The sequence below is a fragment of the Saccopteryx leptura genome, chromosome 4 (assembly GCF_036850995.1).
Source record: "Saccopteryx leptura isolate mSacLep1 chromosome 4, mSacLep1_pri_phased_curated, whole genome shotgun sequence".
In the NCBI taxonomy this organism is placed as follows: Eukaryota; Metazoa; Chordata; class Mammalia; order Chiroptera; family Emballonuridae; genus Saccopteryx; species Saccopteryx leptura.
Window position 1 is genome coordinate 46,191,497 of NC_089506.1, and position 24,060 is coordinate 46,215,556.

The window sequence follows — 24,060 nt, forward strand, 5'->3', positions numbered from 1 at the left end:
AAAAGAGGTTTAGTGTCTAAAGAACTAAGTTTAAAAGGCTTGTCCAATCCTGGCCGGTTGGCTCAGCGGTAGAGCGTCAACCGGCGTGTGGAAGTCCAGGGTTCAATTCCTGGTCAGGGCACACAGGAGAAGGGCTTATCTGCTTCTCCACCCTTCCCTCTCTCCTTCTTCTCTGTCTCTCTCTTCCTGTCCCATGGCCAAGACTCCGTTGGAGCAAAATTGACCCAGGCACTGAGGATGGCACCATGGCTTCTGCCTCAGGCGCTAGAATGGCTCCAGATGTGATGGAGCAACGCCCCAGATGGGCAGAGCATCACCCCCTGGTGGGCATGCCGGGTAGATCCTGGTCAGGCACATGCGGGAGTCTGTCTGACTGCCTCCCCGCTTCTAACTTCAGAAAAATACAAAAATAAAACCAAATAATAAAATAAATAAAATAAAATGCTGTATTTTGAAAAATACAAAAATAAAATAAAATAAATAAATAAAATAAATAAAATGCTTGTTTAAAACTATCCAAAAGCCAGTCTGACTATCAAATAGTTTTGCCTAGTGACAGTCATGTCATAATAAGCCAAATTTCTGACAGCCCTAAGGGTTTTATGTCCTTCAGAGTAGATAAAATATTCTGAAGTGAAGAGCTATAAAATACATAAAGTTTACCTCCAGACTTCACCATCATGCCATACCAAGCAATCATATACCGGGCCAGGATCACTATATTTTTTTTCAAAAGAATTTAGCAATTCCACTTGACTTTGAAGCTCCTCCTTGATTAGTTTATTTGCCTGATCAATTAAAACATAAATTAATATTAGTACAATTGGTACTCTTGAAAAGTTATATTAACATATAACCAAAGAGATAGTGTGACCCAACAATAAAATTTCACCCTGGAAAAACGTAGGAAAATTCTCATTTTATATCCATGCATCTTATAGTTCAATTTTATGGTACAAGTATCACTTAATATATTAAATCTTTTAAAAATAATACTTCTTTTACTCAATCTCTCATTCAGATGCTCACTTCTCCCACTTTGAAAAAGACATTATATATATATGTGTCGGTGAGTATTATATAACCAAAACATGGCACATACATGTAATCAATACAACTCATTTCCAAAAGTTATTCTAAAATTGACATAATATAGGTTGTCAACTTCTAGATTTTTATATCAGGCCCATTTCCATTTAAAACCTGTTTCTTAAGGACTCAAATAAATAAAAACCATGAACTGTTTTACCTCTTTTAGGATATGCTAAATTAAATACAAACTATATTCATGACCATGTACCTATAATCTGCTATTTAACCATTTTGATCTATAAAAATGAGAATTTTATATGCTTCAACTTAAGTATTTTTAACTATATCCTACATTAGACTGCTCTACATTCACCTGAATAGTCCTAGTGAATAAAAAATGAATTTTCACATGTTCCAAAAATCTTAAGCTATACTTTGTTTTTAATTATGCAACATATTGAACATTTACTCCTCCTTAAAGGAAAAAGGCAATTATATACACGTTTGGTATACAATAAAATAAAATGAAATATTAAATCTAGCTCTTCTTTTATAAAGTTAGTCATATATATATATATAAAACACCTGAAATACTACATTTAATACGCCCAGAAAAAGATGCTGAATCAGGACAAATAGTGATCTAACAGAAAATTATGTAGCTGTTAAGGAATGGATGCTGTTCACAAATTAAATATACATGAAATGTGTATATAGATCTATATAGGCCAGGGTTCCTCAACTCTAGTTGCATGTTAATTAAAGTTCATGAGGAGCTTTAAAAATGTGTGCCTCCCTGCAAGGTTCTGATTTACTGCCTCTCTAGGGCACAAGCACTGGCAGTTTGAAAGCTCTTCATATGACTCAAATATGCAGCCAGGGTTGAACCACTGATATGATTCAATCTTTGATTAAGAATAGGTCCAGGCATGCCTTAAAAGAAAAATTCAGAAGGATAGACACAGAGTTGTTACCATCCCTGGAGGGTGGCATCGTGGGGGCTTCCGCTAACTACTTTACACGCCTAGGTTGTCCAAAAGTTTCCACAACTAGTAAATCTTATCTAAATAATAAATCAAGACATTACTTTTTTAAATAAATTGAGTTAAAAAATTTATTGGCTCTTTAAGGCTGTAGAATAATGGGAACTGTTACACACTTTTTGTGGGGACGTGAATTGGTATGACTCCTTATGACTGCCCCCTTGCAAAAAAACATGCACAAGAATGCTCAGCATAGTATTTTTCACAATAGCCAGAAACTGAAAACAAAGAAAATATCAATCTGCAGAATGGATATATGAACTGTGGTGCATCCATGGAAAAGCAAGGAAAATGAAGAAACTATTTCAATACCCCAAATACGGATGAACCTCAGAAACACACTGAATGTGTAGTAGCTGCTACGCATAAAAGAATACACACTGTATGGTTCCATTTTACAAAATTCAAAATAGACAAAAGCATTCAATAGTTTTAGAAGTTAGGAGGGTAGTGACCTTTAGGGAGGAACAAGGGAGCAATAATGAGGAAGAGGCATCAGAGGATGCTGCCAATATGGCAGCATTCACTTTGTGATAATTCATAATTACACATTTATAATTTAAGCACTTTTACATGTTATGTTTAATATTAAGTTTTAAAAAATTAACACATTTGTGAATTGATTTGATAAATAATAAAGTAAAAATTAGTGAAACTAACAATTTAAAACTTGTGCGAATAAACTAGTCTATTAATAATTCCCCAAGAACTCCGATACATGGTCCCATGGTAATGTTTAAAGAAAAATGATGAAGCACCAACTTGAGAAGGGCAGTTGTTGGCAACATCAAATTCTTCCTGTTTTCTACAAGCTTCTGCCAAGGCCACTCTGTGTACAGGGTCCCAGATTTTTTCCTTCCGTTCTTTCTGCAAAGACAGAAAAAATTACCTCACAATGAAGTTGACAAATATTCAGGTAAACATAAAGAGTCATTTATATATGAACCTATTAGTTATCAGTTGTGATACTTCATGATTGTCATACAGAGGCTAAAAACAATCATATCTAATCAAGCTGATAAGGCAATGAATCGACTATTAAAACTGATTAGTTCCCTTACTGCACCTCTAGGTTTCAAAAGAACAAGTTTACCAAGGCACACCCATGTATTTTTATACATCATTTGCCTCAATTTAAACCCTTCAAAGCGTAATACTAATCAGATAACTGAATTCCCAGTCATTTAAAAGAAAAGACTGTATTCTGAGACCGTACACAAATGAGAAATGCCTCTAGTGCCGCCACAGGACAGGAGTGGGACTGCAGCTGCACTGGGACGGACATGCAGGCTTCCTCAGTTTCCTCTCACTAGCTATCTCTTCTTGATCCTCTTTACCTTGGTAAGCTTCTTTGTTATTGAAATTATTCTTAGCTTGATCTCCACTGTCTTTAACCCGAATGTCCCACAAAAGAAAAATCCTTTCCTTATAAAATAAATTTGACTCAATTAAGGTGATGAGGGGGTCAGCTTTAACTTTAAATTTGCATGCTAATTTGTACCTTATCAACATATTTATTAAATTTAATACAGTGCATAAAAATACTATGCTATATATGTGTTTTTCAGCCTGAAATTTAAAATAAAATAGTACCCATTAAAAGTCATGTGCATTATTTTTTTGTAATAATGACTGGAATCTGACTAATAAGCAAAGGTTATTACACACGTAATACAACTTTTTATGGTTCATACACCCCTAGAGAAGCCAAGGATATTATGATAGATAAAAGGGCCCACAGGACTTACCCTTCAGGCTCATTTTCAAGGGTTACATCTCATTTTACAGTCGAAACCCTGAAACTGTCTGCATCAGCAACTAGTGTCATAGCGATCTTCTAATGTGGCACTGTCAAATTCAAGAACCGCTAGCCACATGTTGCCATTTAAACTGAAATTCTAAAATATCACCGCAATTAAAATTTCAGTTCTTTAGGCATACTAGTCACATTTCAAGTTCACAAGAGTTACTTGTGGCTAGTGACTACTGTAATGGATAGATACTGAACATTTTGAACATTATCACCTATCACTGAATGGTCTACTGAATAGTGCTGCTTTAAAGCAGGCTCCTTATCACTCTATTTACAACTCTACTTCTCTAATGACAGATGTGTTTCCTATATTGCAGCTGCCTTATGTTTGAGTAACCGTTTCCTTAATATTGAATAATAACTAACTGGGATCAAGACTAAACAGTAAGAAAAATGGCACAAATTATAAAAGCTATAAAATCTGAACTTTAAATCAACTGTTTTTATCCTTTTTGAGGTTAAAAAAATAGTCCTTCAAAAAAATCTAGTGAAAACTATATACCATTTCCTTGAAAAACACAAATATCCAGTTTTTATTTTTCTTTTTAAAGTGACAGGAGTAGAAATAGTGAGACAGACTCCTGCATGCACCCTGACTGAGATCCACCTAGCAATGCAGGGTTGATGTTTGAGTACCGAACTATTTTTAGGGCCTGAAGCTGATATGCTTCAGTGCCAGGGGCCATGCTTGAATCAATCAAGTCACTGACTGCAGGAGAAAAGGGAGAGAAGGGGGAGGGAAAGGGGGGAAGTAGATGGAAGTAGATGGTCATTTCTCCTATGTGCCCTGACCTGGAATTGAACCCAGGACATCTATATACCGGGCCAACCTTCTATCCACTGACACCGGCAGTGGATAGAAGATTTGAATATAATTTCAGTGTATCCACAGATTCCCTAAGCATATGCCTGTATTCAAGATGATAAACCATGACTTTAAATAGGTAACATTCCATTGAACAGAATTTTTCTTTAAGCAGTCACTGTTTGAAAGACTCCCATCAACTAAAATAATTAAGAGTTAGTAAAATTTTGTGATTTTTTTCCATCAGTGGAATAAAATTTGAAAAAGAAGTGAGTGATAGTAGATTGAATATTACCTGTATTCTTTCCTTGAGAGCCTTTGGATAGAAGTCATAGCCATTTTTTATGCCAACATGATATCTGCCTGAAGGATTTGTCCAACTCGCAGGAATCTACAGAAAAAAAAAGTAAATTATTGATTCACTAAAAAAAAAAGTAAATTATTGATTCACTAAATGCTTCTCAATTCAATGATTCACTACTGGAGAAAAAGGTATTTCATTCGGATGAGCAGCTCACATACCAGAGAACTATTTTTTTTTTTTTTTTTTTTTTTTCATTTTTTCCGAAGCTGGAAACGGGGATAGACAGCCAGACAGACTCCCGCATGCGCCCGACCGGGATCCACCCGGCACGCCCACCAGGGGCGGTGCTCTGCCCCCCAGGGGGCGATGCTCTGCCCATCCTGGGCGTCGCCATATTGCGACCAGAGCCACTCCAGCGCCCGAGGCAGAGGCCACAGAGCCATGCCCAGCGCCCGGGCCATCTTTGCTCCAATGAAGCCTCGGCTGCGGGAGGGGAAGAGAGAGACAGAGAGGAAAGCGCTGCGGAGGGGTGGAGAAGCAAACGGGCGCTTCTCCTATGTGCCCTGGCCGGGAATCGAACCCGGGTCCTCCGCACGCTAGGCCGACGCTCTACCGCTGAGCCAACCGGCCAGGGCTCAGAGAACTATTTTTAATATTCAAAGGTGCCACTAATATCTCTCTGGCTCCTTTCACCTCAACCATAAATAAGATGGTTCAACTAGAGTATCTTTCATTTGCACAATGCTTCATAGTTTACAAAGTGCTTACAATATATGCAATCTCATTAAACCTCTAAGATCTTTAGTTCTCAAGCATCAATGACACCCCACCTCTTCCTTCACCATCTTACTGCCCATCAACTAATGGGGAGGCGAAGTATTGACAGAACTTCTTACCCTTAGATTTCTCGTTAATAACAGAACTTCACTGGGTTCTAGGATACAACAGGGATAATGTCTAGAAGTCAAATTGGAGCTCTTTGAATTCATAAAAAAAAGTTCAGTAAAATCATTTTAATTATATATAATATTTTATAATTTTCAACTATCTAAAAGTATTTAAAAATAACAAAGCTTTTAATTAATGGAATGATGTAAATAATATGCCTAGTTACAAATAAAGAAAGCAAAGAAGCAAAGAGAAATTAAATTGCTTGCTCAAATAACAGGAAGGTGGAATAGAAAGCTGGAATCAGGTTCCATCATGGAAACCGAAAAATTCAGTGTAAAGGATACATGATTTAACATCAGATAAACCTGGCTATGAATCTAAACTCTACTAACTAGGTGGGACCCACAGGCTTCTAGTTCCTCATGTGTAAAAAGAAGACCCCTATCTTATGATTCTCATGAGTAACAAAACACACTGAACATCAACCAATGTGAAATGTCAATTTAAAAAAATGTGGAGGTTCATATTCTTTGTAATCACAGGATCTGTAGTCATTAAAAACAGCTCGTAAGTGTGTATAATTAATGAGGTTGAATTATCAACCACTCAGAGTTGGTTCACTCCTCGATTCTCATTTATGCAAACATCTTTAACCAACTCATCTGTATGTCCCTCATCAAATTATTCCCCAGGTAGGCAAGTTGAATGAAATGTTCTCATACCTAAATAGAGGAAAAACAATCATTCACAGAAATTCAAAGATCTACTGACTTTTTAAAAGCCTGCATATCAGGGAACTGGCTGGTTTGCTCAGTGGTAAAGTGTGGGCCTGGCGTGTGGATGTTCTGGGTTCGATTCCTAGTCAGGGCACACAGGAGAAGCACCCATCTGCTTCTTCACCCATTCCCTTCTCCTTTCTCTCTATCTCTCTCTTCTCTTCCTGCAGCCAAGGCTCCACTGGCAAAAAGTTGGCCCAGGAGCTGAGTATAGCTCCATGGCATCCTCCTCAGGTGCTAGAATGGCTCCAGTTGCAATGGAGCAGTGCCCCAGATGGGCAGAGCATTGCCCTATGCCAGGTGGATCCTGGTCAGACACATGTGGGAGTCTGTCTATCTAGCTCCTTGCTTCTCACTTCAGAAAAATACAAAAAAAAAAAAAAAAAAGCCTGAATATCAGTTATAGTTTCTGTCTGGAGAACGCAATTTCAACTATGTTGCCACACTAAGTAGCACTTTTCATTCAAAACTTAATCAACCATCTTTAGAGAATAGAGATTCTTAACTCACATGTTCTTGCAACAGCCCATGACATAATAAAAATAATAAAATGTTGCAACAACAAAAAGTTAAGTAGTTACTAGTTGGCAAATTCAAAGAATATTTAATCACAGACAAGCCACCACACAGGTGGCTTTGTAACCCTAGGCTAGGCAACCTCTTTTACAAAAAGCCTTGAACTATCAAAGGATTTAATGGAATAACTAATTAAAAAAACTGCAAAATAAATTAAGGTGTTAAGACATTTAATCACAATTACCAGTACATAATACAATAAAAAGAATCTGAGAGATATAACTTATATTTAATTATAAGACCAAAATCTGCAGTGTCTATGTAACCAGATAGTTTACTTTTCAAATCACTACTATATATTTTCTTCATAGAATACTTAGCTACAAAAATTAAACTAAAAAAAAAATAATCAGAAAATAAATCATGGTTCTGTTACCTAACCTTCACCAAGTTGGAATCAGGCTTTCTTTATGAGGGAATTATGTCATTTTACCTATTTGAGCATTCTTTACAGATAAAGATATTTTCAGTCTCTTTAAGAATCAAAACTTTATATTATGACCATTTTAAGTTGATATCTTTAAAATGGCTTTAATTACATAGTAACTATAATGTTAAGACTGTCACATGAGAAACAGAATCTTTTTAATTACACATTTCACCCCTTCCCTGAATCTTTAAAGATGCCTAATAAATTGAACATTTTCTTAACAAGCCAGGTGTCATCTTTACTGGAATGTTCCATGCAGTAAAGTTGGGCTTCAACAAATGAATTTTGGGGGCACACAAACATTCAGTCACAACACATGAATAAGGAAGCAAAATATTAATAATGCCTGCTGTCTGCCTTTGGTAGGTAGATTGTAAGATGACCCATGCCCTCCTACAGTCCTCCACGCTTAGTGAAGGCAGGACTTGTGAATATCACTCCTGTGATTATGTTAGGGTAAGTAATATGGCAAAGGTGATGGATATTGCACGTACAATTTCAGTCCCTAACCAAAAAGAAAATTATTAGCCTGTGGATGTGACCTAATAAGGTGAGCTCTCTAAAAAAGACAGGCCATCTCTGAGGTCAAAGAAATTCTTCTGCTGGCCTTCAATAAGCAAGCTGTCAGAACAAAATAAATTGTGCCAACATCCATATGAACTTAGAAGAGGAGCCCCAGATGAGACCACCAACCAACCAATACCGGATTGTAGTCTTGTGAGACCCTGAGTAGAGCCAAAGCCAGCCATGCATGCGTTTCCGACCCAGGGAAACAGTGAGATAATAAATGTAGGAGGTATGGGATTTTAAGCTGGTAAGTTTTTGTTACTTTGTTGCATAGCACAGAAAACTAATCCACTGCCACAACAAACTTATCCTGTAGATCAGGGGTCCCCAAACTACGGCCCGCGGGCCACATGCGGCCCCCTGAGGCTATTTATCCGGCCCCCGCTGCACTTCCAGAAGGGGCACCTCTTTCATTGGTGGTCAATGAAAGGAGCACATTGACCATCTCATTAGCCAAAAGCAGGCCCATAGTTCCCATTGAAATACTGGTCAGTTTCTTGATTTAAATTTACTTGTTTTTTATTTTAAATATTGTATTTGTTCCCATTTTGTTTTTTTACTTTAAAATAAGATATGTGCAGTGTGCATAGGGATTTGTTCATAGTTTTTTTTATAGTCTGGCCCTCCAACGGTCTGAGGGACAGTGAACTGGACCCCTGTGTAAAAAGTTTGGGGACCCCTGCTGTAGATGATGCCTAAACACAATTCAGATAGATGCTAAAAGATGGAAAGAGTTAAATATATATAGTTCTTTACACACAGAAATAACCACAAATTTATTTTCTAAACTAAGTTTGCTAATTGGTTTAAAAGATGAGTACTCAATCATAATCAAAATCTTGCCATCTACCATACTCATTAGCTACTATATATTGAACTGTTCTAAGTTTTCTAATTATATTTCATGTTAGTTTTCTATCAAGGACAAGGAATAAGACAAAGCTAATCACTTAAGATCATAATTATCACAGCCTAAATATTTCATGTTTAAGTTCCTAGAAGGGACAGAAAAAGATGAAGGCAAAACTGACATTTAGTCATTTTTCCCCACCTTTCTACTCAAAACTGAATTAAAATTTCTAGAATTTGGTAACCACATTGAAAATAAAAACAACAAACAACCAAATTCTAAGCCTGGTAACAAACAACAAAACGATGACCTCTCTCTAAGATGGCCCCTAACAACCCCCACCTCCTGGTATTCATGCCCTTGTAAAAAATCCCCTCCCAACGGCCTACTTCTAATGAAAAAAACATGGCAAAGTGATAGGATGTCACTTCCAAGATTAAGAACATGGTAGAATTAATGAGATGCCACTTCCAAGATTAAGTTATCAAAAGATCATGGCCTCCATCTTGGGCACTCTCCCTGGATTGCTCTCCCAGCCCAGGGGGAAGACAGCTGCATGCGCGAAGCAGCCCCGTGGACAGGTCTTAGTAGTGGACCAACGCCTGCCAACAACCAGTTGAGTGAGCTTGAAAACAGACTCCCCTTCCCCACCCAAGTTGAGTCCTGAAATGAAACCACAGCCCTGGCGACAGCAAGCTCAGAAGGTAGCTTGAAGAAGCACTCAACTCTCTCAGATTTCCTGACTCATAGAAACGGTGAGATAATAAATGTTTACTGTTTCAAACTATGATGTTTTAGAGTAATTTGTTATACAGCAATAGCTAACTAATACCATACTATCAAATGTAAGCTAAAAACATTAGATGATTTGAGATGACAATACAAAAAAAAAAAAAATCAATAAAAAAGATAAAAGCTCCAACCTTAAGCACTCTTCCTGAAAGGCCAATAATTTCACCATCTTTTGGCTCTACTATTGTAGCAGTATTCACATCACCGCTTCCTGTTGTGTCAATGATATCAACAATTTTTGGTTTTCCATCAGATGTAACCTAAAAATTAAAGAGAATTAAAATATGAGTTATAGATTAAATTATTTATCCTCAAAAGGAAGCAATGCTAATCCACATGTGTGTATGTGTACACGTATGTTCACATATATAAAACATCCTATAAATCTGGATTTGCTATAAAGAGAACTGAATTTTTTTAAGCCAAAAGCCTGAACAATCCTACAAAGAAAATTTAGTTATGGAAAACACACAGAATCCTTCAAGTGGTTTTATTTATTCAGTTAACAATTATTTACTGAGCATTTACTATAGGCCACACTGTTTTAAGTGTTGGGAATACAGTAATGATCAATACACAAAAATCCCAGACCTCACAGATCTTATGTTATACACAGTCAAGAAACAAATATGTGAAAAATGTAACATGTCAGATGGTGATGATTACTATGAAGAAAATTAAGCAAGGAAAGGAGACAGGAGGGATGGGGCTTTTGATTTTAATCAGGACGGTCAAAAGAGGTCTCACTGAAGAGCAAACACTCAAGAAAAGATCTGAAGAAGGTGAGCTTGGGCTGGACAAGTCCAAAACTTTCGGGGAAAAATGTTTAATAACATTTCATTACTGGATGCCACAGTAACACTCAAACTTCATGTAGGTCCAAATTCAAACTTAACACTGACACTTGTTTCTCTCCAGGCTTTGCCATCATCAATACACACCCAGTTCCTCAAGTCAGAAACTTAAAGTCCTTCTCTGACTCTTTAGTGTCAAATCTGTCACAAATTCTCTTCACAAAAATATAGTTCAAATCCATCTTCTTTTAATTTTCACTACCAATACCCTCCACCACCATCCTCTCTTGCCTACATAATATGACCACAGTGTCTCCCAGGGTCCAATCTTGGCATCCACAAAAATATACAGCAAAACAAACTTGATTATAACAGACTCCACTTACACGCTGCTATGGATTTACCGAGTGCTCAGTAAAAAAAGCCTTTGCCAGATCTGATGCCTGCCACTCCCAGTCACTCATGACTCGAACCATATTGGCCTTTCAATTCCTGGAATGTTCCAATCTTTTTTCCTGCCTCACAACTATTTACATAGGGTCCTTCTGCTTGGAATTCTCTCTCCCTTCCATCTTTCGCAGGGATTTCTATCTTAGTTGTGTACTACAATGTCACCCCTTCAGAAAGGTCTCCCTGTGACTTCAAGTAGCCACTATCCTATACCTAACTATTCATTCTACTTTACCTTGTTTCTTTCACAGAACTTAACTCAATATGCAGTTATACAGTTAGGTGACTCCTCTATTTCTGCTATTAGAAGACAAGCTCCACAGGGCTGGCACTATGCCTATTTTATTCACCAAACCTATCAGTGCATGGTAGGTACTCCATACATATTTAACTACCGAATGATCTGACACTACTCAGAATTACAACTGATTCTTCTAAGGTCTCGTTTCTTGGACAGCCCACCACCTTTCATTTGTGCCGTGCTGACGACTACAGGTAACAGTAATACTGTATTTTCCATACTGCTTTTGTGGAAAATTCATTCTGGGATCTTCCTGGACTACAGAATCTGTAAGCATTCAACATACATGTACTGAGTTACCAGCAGAAACCATGTACAGACACAAAGAAGACTGAAAAAATGACGCCTACTCTCAAGAAAGAAACAAGAATACATATATTAAAAAATGCCAAGTGTGACAAGAGCACAAGACCCTGGGACTCCTTATCCAATTGGGGAATTAACTCTTTAAAATATAGCTTAATGTCCCTTTCTGTGATCTGCCCCCCTCCCCCCGCAATACCAACTGCGGTGTCCTTAAAGCTTTGTAGTTAATAGTACCTGAGAGGACAGGAGGACAGGGAAAGTCACTGTATGGCCGAAACAAGGGCACACCTTTTTTTTTTTCACTGTAAGTCAAAGTAAGGGGGTAGCTGGTAGACTCCAAATCTCATTACAGTCGTGTTGCCACTGGACAACCAGAGGCCACCAGCTTGTCAGGGGGCACATCTCTGATTGTTTAATGTATGGTAATTCTTAATCTGGATGTTTATTCCTTGGGGGCTGTCTATTCAAGTATTTTAATAGCACTAAAAACCACAAATCACCTATCTTTCTCAGTCAATGAATAAACAATTTAAGTGACTTGAGATTAAGTAATCATGAGATCTCTAACATGTCAGACACAGATCCCTCTCATTAGAAACCTCATTCTCACTATGTGAGCAAAGAAGAAAGCAGAATAGGATTTAGTGGCTTATTTGCTATCTACTATTGACACAGCTTTACTTACTAGTATCTCTCTTATTAAAATTTTCTTATATATGCAATTTTCTATCCATGTACCTTTTGAGGGGTCTGACAGGCAGAGAAACAGGAAGAAAAATGAGAAGCATAAACTCGTAGCTGCATCACTTTAGTTGTTCACTGATTGCTCTCTTACGTGCCTTGACAGGAGAGGGGGCGGTGGGCTCAAGCCAGTGACCTTGGGATCATTTTGATGATTCTGCGCTCAAGCTGGTGACCCCCTTGCTCAAGCTGGCGAGCCTGCACTCAAGCCAGCGACCTTGAGCTTTCAAACCTGGGTCCTAAGCGTCCCAGGTCAATACTCTATCCACTGCACCACCACTGGTCAGGCACTATTCATGTACTTTTTGCTTCACCATGAGGTAAAAGCAACCGCTGCATTGAGGATAAGAATACGAAAGAGAGCCCTGGCCAGATAGCTCATTTGGTTAGAGCTTCACTCCAAAGCACAGAGGTTGCTGGTTCGATCTCCAGTCAGGGCACATCTAGAAACAGACCAATGTTTCTGTCTCTCTCTCTGCTTTTCTCTCTCTCTAAAATCAATAAATAAAATTTTAAAAAAATACAAAAGAGACTTTAGAGTTAGGAAGGTTTTTAAAAAGGCAAGCCAGTTGAGAATTGTGCAGTGAAGCTCTGGGAGAAGGAGACCGAACTGCTAACATTAGAACTACACTCCTAATCTTTCAGGGGAGCGAGGCGTCACAGGGGAAGGTGGAAGTAAAGGCATGGGCAGTTATCAGGAGTAGAGCCAAGGGAACTGACCTCGTGAATTGGGATGGGAGACTGAGAAATGCCTATTGGGCCATCATGCTGGCTAGACAACATATAAATTGTCCAAAGGTTTCCCCAAAGGTCAGGAATCTACTGGTACTCCGTATCTCCACTGAAACACTTGTGGCAGAGGAGCTGGTGAGGGTTGAGAGCCATCCATTAAACATTTGTAGAAGACCAAAACAAGGGGGGGAGGGGAATTAGCAAATTATCCTAAACAAAACAACATGAATGTTTAAGTATTTACTTGAAATTTCAGGGAAGATACTGAAAATTTTATTTTTATTTTTTTAAAATATTATTTATTTATTTATCTATTTATTCATTTTAGAGAGGAGAGGGAGGGAGAGACAGAGAGAGAGAGAGAGGAGAGACAGAAAGAGAGAAGTGGGGGAGGAGCTGGAAGCATCAACTCCCATATGTGCCTTGACCAGGCAAGCTCAGGGTTTCGAACCGGCAACCTCAACATTTCCAGGTCAACGCGTCATCCACTGCGCCACCACAGGTCAGGCTGAAAACTTTATTTTTAAAAAAGGGATAATAGTTTTTAAACAAATACTATTAAATGACTATTATTCTGAAAACCAAATGAATGAACAAAACAGTCTTTGCTTTAAGAAAGTTTACTATCCAGTTAGGAAAACATGATTAAAGAGATAACTGCAATGTAGGACAATGAGTAACAAAGGTCAAGACAATCTACAAAAACATTTAAGGACACAAAACCAAGTTTGGGGGAATCAGGAAAGGTTAACTGAAAAAGAGGTAATAAAAATAACAGGGCATCCAATATTGGTAACCAATTATATATAATGATTTTTAATTATTGTACTTCATTTTATTTCAGTGAATGTAAAAACAGAAAGACTTTTATAGGAGTACTTGTAACCTCTTTCCCCAAACCATTTTATCTCCATGATGAAATTATGTACATTTTATACATATACACATTTTCCCAGTCAGTAAAAATAATGTTAAACATTTCATACAGAATAAAACTGGATATGATTTCAAAGAATTTTAAGTTAACCAGCAAAAAGTTATATAAACAATGCTAAAACCAAACATCTTAAGTGCTATAGGGGTATTTGAACAAACTGTTATGAGAGCAAAGGGGGACAGAAATTAGCCTTACTCATCCTTGAATACATGGCCGACACACAAACATTAAATAAGTCAGTAGATATGTATTCCAAAAGGTAATGGGATCAAGATCCAGTTGGGTTTTAAAGGATTAAGCAGGAGTTTACAGGTGATCGCAGAAGGCTTGCAGGCAGATTAAATGCCACATGCAAAGGCATGTGTTAGAGAGGACCTGAAACATTTGGGCGAATAAAAAAGAGTGAAATATTCAAGGTGGGAGCACAGGGTAAATGGTGGTGTGGATACAGACAGAAAAAATGGTGAGATGAGAACTGAGGCTACACAAGGAGGGGAATTGAACGGTGAAAGCCTGCACACAGTTCAATTTTGGAATTTTTATGCAAAGACAATTAGGATGTCTAAACAGTTTGTTTTATATTAGACAAGAGTGTAATGAAATATATTTTTCTAAAGGAAAATAACTTTGGCAATGTGACGGATGGACCACCGTAAAGCAACACTGGTGGCAGGGGGATACACTGGCTATTGCATATTTATTTCCAGGTCCAATGTGACCTGTGGTGGCGCAGTGGATAGAGTATAGGCCTGGAACGCTGAGGTCCCAGATTAGAAACCACAAGGTAGCCAGCTTGAGCACAGGGGCTCACTGGCTTGAACACAGGATCATTGGCATGATCCCAAGGTTGCTAGCTTGAGCAAGGGGTCACTGGCTTGACTGGAGCCCCCAGTCAAGGCACATACAAGAAGCAATCAATGAACAACTAAGGTGAAGCAATTCCGAGTTAATTCTTTTCACTGCCCCTGCCTCAAGTCCCCTGCCCTGTCTATCAATCAATCAATCAATCAATCAATCCAGGTCTAGTTCACGTCCCATCTCTTATTCATGAAGCCCGATTAGTCCAATTCTCACTGGTCCTCTGTTCAATCTCTGCAACAGAGTCTGTAGGACTACATCATTTTTTAACATATTAGACACCTAGCAGGTGCCCAAATATTTGCTGAGGAAAGATATAATAATTTATGCAATTATCACTCTTCTTGTGCAGTCACCTTCCAACAAGCCCACACAACTGTCACAAAAGAGAAATTAGCCCAAAACAGTTAACCAAAGAACAAGAAAGCCCACTCGTGCCTCCAGTCCTCTGCTTAGACCCCGTTGGCTTTCCAAATGTCTAATTTGGCCTCTTCCTCCTCTATCTTGCTCTTTCCATCCTTTTCGCTTCTATCCACTTTCTTGTCTTAATGAGGTACACATAGATCTACAAAATAAATTTGTTAAAGGCAAAAATTTAAAAAGAACTTAAAAAGTCATTATATTTGCAAGCCTCCTTACTGAATCTCTTTTAACTAGCCATGTCTAGGTAAATGCCTCAGAGTTGCAAGTTGTTAGAAAAGTTATGTTTTCATTTTACTTCAAAATTTTATTTCTTGAGCATTTGTGATTACATGCAAATAATGCATATTTATCTTTCAGATAGTTGGGTGATTTGAGACACGGGATAAACTTTAAAAGAGTATCCTTGCTTATAAAAAATCAGTGTTTCATGGAGGTTACATAACATGTTATTAAACAATGAATGAATTAACAATGAGATCAAGAAAGAAATCAAAAGTTACCTAGAAACAAATGAAAATGAACACAGAACAACCCAAACATGTATGGAACACAGCCAAAGCATCTCTGACAGTGAAGTTCATAGCATTATGGGCCTACCTTAAGAAGCAAGAAAAATCTCAAATAAACATCTAACCGTTGCACCCAAAAGAACTAGAAAAAAACAAAGCCCAGAGAAAGTAGGAGGAAGGACATAATAAAGATAACAGCAGAAATAAATTACATAGAGAGTAAAAAAAAAAAAAAGAATATAAATGATCAGTAAAACCAAGAGCTGGTTCTTTGAAAAGATAAACAAGACTGATGAACCTTTAACCAGACTCATCATGAAAAATGAGAGAGGACCCAAATAAATAAAATCAGAAATGAAAAGTAACAACTGACATCAAAGAAATACAAAGTATCATAAGAAAATACAGACAGTCCCTTGGTTACAACAAACAAGGTAAGTTCTGTAGGTTTGCTCTTAAATTGAATTTGTATGTAAGTTGGAACAGGTACATTTATCTATTAAATGCAACTTAGATGTTTGTCTTAATATAGTACTGGTTTTTCCCTTCCTGTCATATAAATACTTAAACATTTTCAAACACACATACCTATCTTGTTCAAAACTAGGGGAGTGCCTGTACTACGAACAATTATATGCCAACAAATTGGACAACTTAACCAAAAAATTCCTAAAACATACAATCTTCCAAAATTGAATAAGAATTAATCAGAAAATCTTGATAATAAAACCTAATGAAATCAAAGCAATAATCAAAACTGCCAGCAAACAAAACTACTGGACTAGATAGCTTCACAGGTAAATTTTACCAGAGTCAAAGAACCATCACCTGTCCTTCTTAAACCATTCCAAAAAATTCAAGAGGAGTGAAGACTTCTAAGCTCTTTTTATGAGGCCAGCGTTATTCTAATTCCAAAACCACAAACAGATGTTACAAAGAAAGAAACTTATAGGTTAGTATCTCTGATTAACATAGATGCTAAAATCCTGAACAAAATATTAGCAACTGTATCCAGCAATACATTACAAAGATCATATACCATAATCAAGTGGGATTTATTCCAGGAATGCAGTAGTGGTACAATATTAGCAAAACAATATGTGTGACACCCCTTATAAACAAAATGAAGGATAAAAATCACATGATCATATCAATAGATGCAAAAAAAAAAGCATTTGATAAGATACAGCACCCATTTATGTTAAAAATTCTCAGCAAAGCGGAAATAGAGGGATCAGACCTCAACATAATAAAGGCCATATATGACAAGCCCACAGCCAACATCATACTCAGTAGGCAAAAACTAAAAACATTTTCCTTAAGATCAGGATTAAGACAGGAATGTCTGCTATCACCACTCTTATTCAGCATAGTACTGGAAGTACCAGCCATAGCAATAAGACAATAAGAAATAAGAGGTATCCAAATTGGAAAGTAGAAAGTAATACTGTCACTATCTTCAGATGGCAATAGTGTGTATAAAACACCCTAAAGAATTCACCAAAAAACTACAAGTTCTAATAAATGAATCTGGCAAAGTAGTAGGATATGAAATTAATATTCAGAAATAGGTGGCATTTTATTCATCAACAAGGAACTATCGGAAAGAGATATTAAAAAAACAATCCCATTTACTATTGCAACAACAACAAAAAATAAGGTACCTAGAAATAAATTTAACCAAGGAGGTAAAAGACTATATTCAGAAAATTATAAAATAATGAAGAAAAAAATTCAGAAAGATACAAATAAGTGGAAGCATATTCCATGTTCCTGGATAGGAAAAATTAACATTATTAAAATGTCCATATTTCCTGGCCTGTGGCAGCAGCACAGTGGAAAAAGTGTCGCCCCGGAATGCTGAGGTTACCGGTTCGAAATACTAGGTTGCCTGATCAAGGAATGTACAACAATCAATCAATGAACAACTAAAATGAAGCAATTATGAGTTGATTCTTCTTACTTCCCCACCCTTCTCTCTCTCCTCACTCTGTAAAATCAATAAATAAAATCTTAAAAAATAAAATAAAATGTCCATATTACCCAAAGCAATCTCCAGTATCAACACAATTCCTATTAAAATACCAACAGCATATTCATGAATCTGGAACAAATTTTCCGAAAATATATATGGAACCACAAAAGACCTCAAATAGCCTTAGCAATCTTGGGGAAAAAAAAACAAAGTTGGAGGTATCACACACTACCTGATATCAATCCATATTACAAAGCTGTGGTTATCAAAACAACTTGGTAGTGGCACAAGAACAGGCATACAGATTCCTGGACAGAATATAGAGCCCAGAAATAAATCCATGCCTTTATGGTCAATTAATATTTGACAAAGGAGACAAGAACATACAATGGAGTAAAGACAGTCTTTTCAATAAATGGTTTTGGGGAAATTGGATAGAAACGTTAAAAAATGAAACTAAACTACCAACTTACAACATGTACAAGAATAAACTCAAGATGAATTAAGACTTAAATGTAAGATGCAAAACCATTAGAATACTAGGAGAAAACATAGGCAATTAGACTTCATATATTTCTTGTAGCAACATTTTTGCAGATGCATCTTTTCCAACAAGAGAAACAAAGAAAAAATAAACAATGGCACTGTATCAAACTAAACGGCCTTTGCACAGCAAAAGAAACTATCAACAAAATGAAAAAGAAACCCACTGAATGGGAGAATATATTTGCCAATGATACACTTGATAAAAAGGATTATTTCCTAAAATATATAAAGAATTTACATACCACCACCAATAAGACAACCCTATTAAAAAATAGGCAAAGGACCTTAATAGACACTTCTCCAAACAGGAAATACAGATGGTCAATAGACATATGAAAAGATGCTCAATGTCATTAATCATCAGACACATGCAAATTAAAACCATATGATCTATCACCTCATGCCTGTCTTGAATGACTATCATCCATAAATCAACAAACAAGTGTTGGTGAGGGTGTAGAAAAAGGGAACCTTTGTAGACTGTTGCTGGAAATTAAGATCAGTGAAGCCACTGTAGAAAACAGTATGGCGTTTCCTCAAAAAATTAAAAATGGAACTGCTTTTTGACCCAGCATTCCTGCTTCTGGGAATATATCCAAAGAAACCCAAAATACTAATTTGAGAGACTATATGCACATCTATGCTCAGTGCAGCATTATTTACAATAGCCAAGATCTGGAAACAGCCCAAGTGTCCATCAGTAGATGAGTGGATTAAAAAAGCTGGGTACATTTACACAATGGAATGCTACTCAGCCATAAAAAATAAAGAAACCTTACCTTTTACAAGAACATGGATGAGCTGGAAATTATCATGCTAAGTGAAATAAGCCAGTCATAGAAAGACAAATACCATATGATATCTCATATGTGAAATTTAAAGAACAAAATAGAAACAAAGGTATGTATACATGGAATAGAGTGACAGCTGTCAGAGGGGAGGAGATTTGGGGGCTGGATGAAAGAAAGAAAAGGGATTAAGCCAAAATCATATATATACACACAGACACAGACAGAGACAGCAGTGTGGTGACAGCCAGAGGGAAACGGGGATGAGGGAAGAAGGTAGAGGTAGGCAAAGCGGGGATAAATGGGGACAGAAAGAGACTTTGCTTGGGATGATGAGCACATAATGTAGTGTGCAGGTAATGTTTTGCTGAGCCGTACATTTGAAATCTATATGATATCGCGAACCAATGTCATTCCAATAAACTCAATAAAAAAAGAATTAAAAAATTAGTGTTTTGCCTGACCAGGCAGTGGCACAGTAGATAGAGCATCCGCCTGGGACGCAGAGGACCCAGGTTTGAAACCCCTAGATCGCCAGCTTGAGCGCGGGGTCACAGACATGACCCCATGGTCGCTGGCTTGAGCAAGGGGTCAATGGTTGGCTAGAGTCCCCCCTCCAAAGGCACATATGAGAAAGCAATCAATGAATTAAGGTGCCGCAACAAAGAATTGATGCTTCTCATTTCTCTCCCTTCCTGTGTGTGTGTATCTATCACTTAATAATAATAATTTAAAAAGTAGCATTTAACACTCTTCTTGAGTACTTTAAAGTTACATGTAATTAATCTCAATTTTCATAGCAACACTGTGGGATGAGAATTACTGTTACTTCACAGAGAGAGTAACAGTATTTTGGCAAGCAGGCATGAGAAATTCTATACAAGTATCAATATATACTTTTACTGAGATGGTCCTCCTGCAAACTCCTCTGCTTCTCTTACTATCCTGACAAAAGAACCAGTGAACCACTTACCCCAGCTGTACGCATCCCCCTTGTCCCTATAAAAAGTAAACATACACCACAACAGAACAGAAACCATTACTAACTACTCTGTAATAAAGCTTCAATGAGGTGAGAGGTGTCCCTGTTTTAAGTCTTCAGAGCTATTAATACAACAACAGTACCACTAAAGCTACTGAGGGGAATTCATCACCTGCTCCTCTTCTGACTCACAAAGCTGCCTGGCAAGGCCACCTGGCAGTAGAACATAAGGTGTGTTGTACTCCAGAGTACTGCTGAAGAATTAACAGGAGGAACCAGAGAGATTCTACAGTCAACCTGGTTCCCTTTTCCCCTGCATTACATCCCAACCTCCAAAATACTACTTCCTCAACTATTAGAGAGCACAATAGAGGATCCAGAGGAGAGAAGCATGGAGGGAGAAAGAGAATTACTAAAGTTCAGCACTTAGTGTAAAAAGGATAGTAAGATACACAGGTGAAGGACTGAAATAAGGGAGAGATCACATACAGTAGAGTTAGCCAAGTTAGGCTTTTGGGAATGGATCTTGAACAAGATCAATAAAATTTTATTACTGGATTTCAGTAATAGGCTAAGGCTAAATTTACAAATGTCAAACTTTGACTACTTTAGCCAGGACACGGTTAATCCTGAGACATATCCCTTAAAATTACCTTTCACTATGGTCCCTTGATCTAATGATTATGAAGGTGCCTAAGGCAAAACAAAATAATTTTTTAAATTGTAACTAAAGTACATTGTCTTATATTTGGAAGCTAAAACTATACATAAGTATAATCTAATAAAGTCTTAAGTTCGCCAAATGCAAACCAAATTAGGTTCCTATATCTAGCAAAGACTAAGTAAAGCATGAGTTTTAATGTCCCTAAACAAGTGCCCTGGAGAAGATGGTTTAAAAATAGAAGGCACAGAACTACCAGAGGAAACAAATCCGGAAGTTGACTGAGTTATCTGCATGAAACCCGGTTTTCGTGTTTAAACAATTCTTCCCCAAACCAAATCTCCCAAACTCAGCAATAAGAATGAGTCTGAGAGATCATTTGTCTCTTTTTTCTTTCCTTCCTATCCCCCGACACATAATAAAAATTGTAAAATTCTCATCTGTTTGACAATAGGCGCTGGCCGGTGCCGGGGACACGAGGGACCAGCGGAGGAAGACAGTGTGACGGCCGGAGCCCCAGGGCCCGGGCCTGGCAGCGCCCGGGCAAAAAGGCGCTTCCCGGGTGCAAGGCGGCCCGGCACCCGACCAGCCGAGGCGGGTACGCCGCTTTGTCTGGCGGAGATCGCCGCCCAGCTGGGGCGCCCGGGCCCCGAACGCCGCCCGGTGTTCCGCGCACGCCTTGCCCTCTGCCTCCCCGCAGTGCCCGGCTCACGCTCGGCCCCAGAGCGGACCTCGGCCTGCGGGCTCCGCGGCTGCGCCCCTCCGGGACCCCGGCCCGCCGGCCGGCCGGCCGCCCGCGTCCCCGCGTCCCCGCGCCCGAGCCCTGCGCGGCTGCCGCACCTGCATGCCCGGAGCCCCCGGGTCAACCCCGGTGTCCAGGACGGCGATGAGCACCCCCCGCCCGTCATACTCCGGATAGCGACAGAGGAAGGAGGCGGCCCCGGTCTCTTTCTTGGGCAGGAGGCCATGGAAGGGGAAGGGCTCCTCGGTGGCGGCGGTGGCCATGGACGCAGGCTGGAGGACGAGGACGAGACAAACTGCCAGGCTGCGCGTGGACTAGCGCCGCGAGGACACCGGGGTGGCCACGGGCCTGGGCGGGGGCGAGGGGCGGGGCCGGCGGCCGCCAATCGCGGCCCGCCAGGAGGCGGCGGCCAATCACACGCGGTGCGTAAGCTAACGGCGCCGCTCCGCGGGGCGGGGCCGGAGCGCTGCCCGGGGCTGCAGAGAAGGGGGCGGAGTCTGACGCTCCGCCGGAGGGTTCGGTTCCCGAACACCGGGTCTTAGATGCTCGCACTTGGGATTTTTAGGAGCGGGCCGGCCTCCACGCCAAGGGTTCGTGTGTCCCGGGCCGAAACATTCCCTAGGGACAGGGAAGGGAATGGACCAACATCCTAGAGTAGCGGGACTCCCCTGCTGGTAAGCTGCGGTTCCGATCTTGAGGCGGTGGACAGACGTTTCTGTCAACTGCTGCGGGGCGCATGCGGACCAGAGCGGGAGCCGGCTCCCGCACGTTAACCTGCCAGTTAGTGTTCGTCGGGCACAGCAGCCTCTTTAAAAAGAGAGGCCTCTGATTCAGCGCTGTGTATCCCCCTGCCTGTGTGCCACTTGGACCAGGGCAGGGAGGAATAGGATGGCGGTAGGTCCTGGTTCAGTCAACAGGAAGTGAGCCGTGGGCCCTTCAGTCCTCGCAGCCAGTAACAGAGTATGAAACTGAAGCGGGCCCCTCCTATCCTCTTTGCTTACCCTTGGCTTCCGGGATTTCTAAAAAACATTTTTTTTACTCTCTTAAAATTGCAGTTCTTGGTTGCTCCTTAAGGTTCTTCACTCAACTATTGAGCATAATTTGAAGTTTTTCAGATTTGCAGTGGTGGCTAATCAAGTGCTCCACGATACACTAGTAGCCCTTTAATGACCATTACGTCTGTATTTTTGCCAGGATAATCTTAGTCTTATGTGTATATGTGCCAAAGACTTCTTTGGCAACCCTGTGAGTCTTGCGGACTCCTTCTCAGACCAGTGTTTTTAAACACATAATATGAAATAAATGATTACACGGGGGATTATGTTGAAATATAGTTACCACAAATATTAAAACAACTTTGTTAAGTATCAATAGTTTTATACATGTGTGTATAATTATATATGTGCTTCAAATAACAAGAAATAGAACCAAATCTGATAAAATCCCATAACTTCAAAATAGTGAAGAGCATAAACTATATTTTGAAATATTTATAATAACCGTGCTATAAGAAACATTCATTTTTATTTTTTAGAAACTTATTTGTCTGTAATGCTGAGGTTGCAGGTTTGAAACCTTGGGCTTGCCTGGTCAAGGCACATATGGGACTTGATGCTTCTTGCTCCTTCCCTCCTTTCTCTCTCTCTCTCTCTTTCTTTCTCCTCTTTAAAATAGATATATAAAATTTTTAAAAAATTTAATCTTTATTTAAAAAAGATGTTTGTATTGGTAACAAAGTAATAAACAGTAACTGCTAACACTACTTTGGTTATTGTCTACATTCCTAATTGAAGAGGTTAGTGAAAAAGATTTTTTTCCTACATGTTTTTGAACCCCTTGGATTCTACATAGATCCTAGGTGTAAAGGAAAGCCCTATGTATGCCAATTTCCAATCAACAGGATTTAGGAGATTGTCTGTGAAGTCTCAAAAATATATTGGAATGGCTGTGCAATAGTTGTAATTGTTTATTGACCATTTATTCATTCCATAAATCCTAGAGAAGCATCTCTTTAGTGGAGAGGAAAAGAAAAAAACAGTAGTTAATGTTTTCCTTCCTATTCCCAACTGCATGTGTTACCTCTAAAAAGAACTTCAAACTAACAGGAAAGAAAAGAGAAAGAAACTCTTAAAAGATATTCAAAGAGAGTTTATAGTGACAACAGAATAGCTACCAAGTTTCAAATGAATCATGATCAATCATTGCATGTTACAGATAAGGAAGCAAAGCTAGACAGGTTAACTGACTGCCATGGGTTACAAACTAAATTAATGAGAAAGCTGTATTTCTGTTCCCATGATCTGTCCCTGATATTTTCTACCACACCAAATATGCTCCCCTGCCGGTGTATCACCTAATGAATGGATGAGGAACTGTTCATTATGAAAACAAAGTATCAGACTTTTTTCATTAGACTCTTGTAACAGTGTTACTGTT

At 38.8% G+C, this 24,060-nt stretch overlaps 1 protein-coding gene across 4 annotated transcripts in view; it reads right to left on the reverse strand.

Annotated features, from left to right (window-relative positions):
* TPP2 (tripeptidyl peptidase 2) overlaps positions 1–21,965 on the reverse strand; it is an 87,872-nt gene extending 65,907 nt beyond the window's left edge. For all 4 annotated transcript variants that reach the window (XM_066380581.1, XM_066380582.1, XM_066380580.1 and 1 more), the window contains exons 1-5: positions 21,723–21,965; positions 10,011–10,139; positions 4,989–5,084; positions 2,838–2,942; positions 664–788 (exon numbers count right to left, since the gene is read on the reverse strand). In XM_066380581.1, coding sequence (XP_066236678.1) covers positions 664–788; positions 2,838–2,942; positions 4,989–5,084; positions 10,011–10,139; positions 21,723–21,887 — 620 coding nt within the window. In that variant the 5' untranslated portion in view covers positions 21,888–21,965. The remainder of the gene's footprint in view (positions 1–663; positions 789–2,837; positions 2,943–4,988; positions 5,085–10,010; positions 10,140–21,722) is intronic.
* Positions 21,966–24,060: the final 2,095 nt, after the last annotated feature.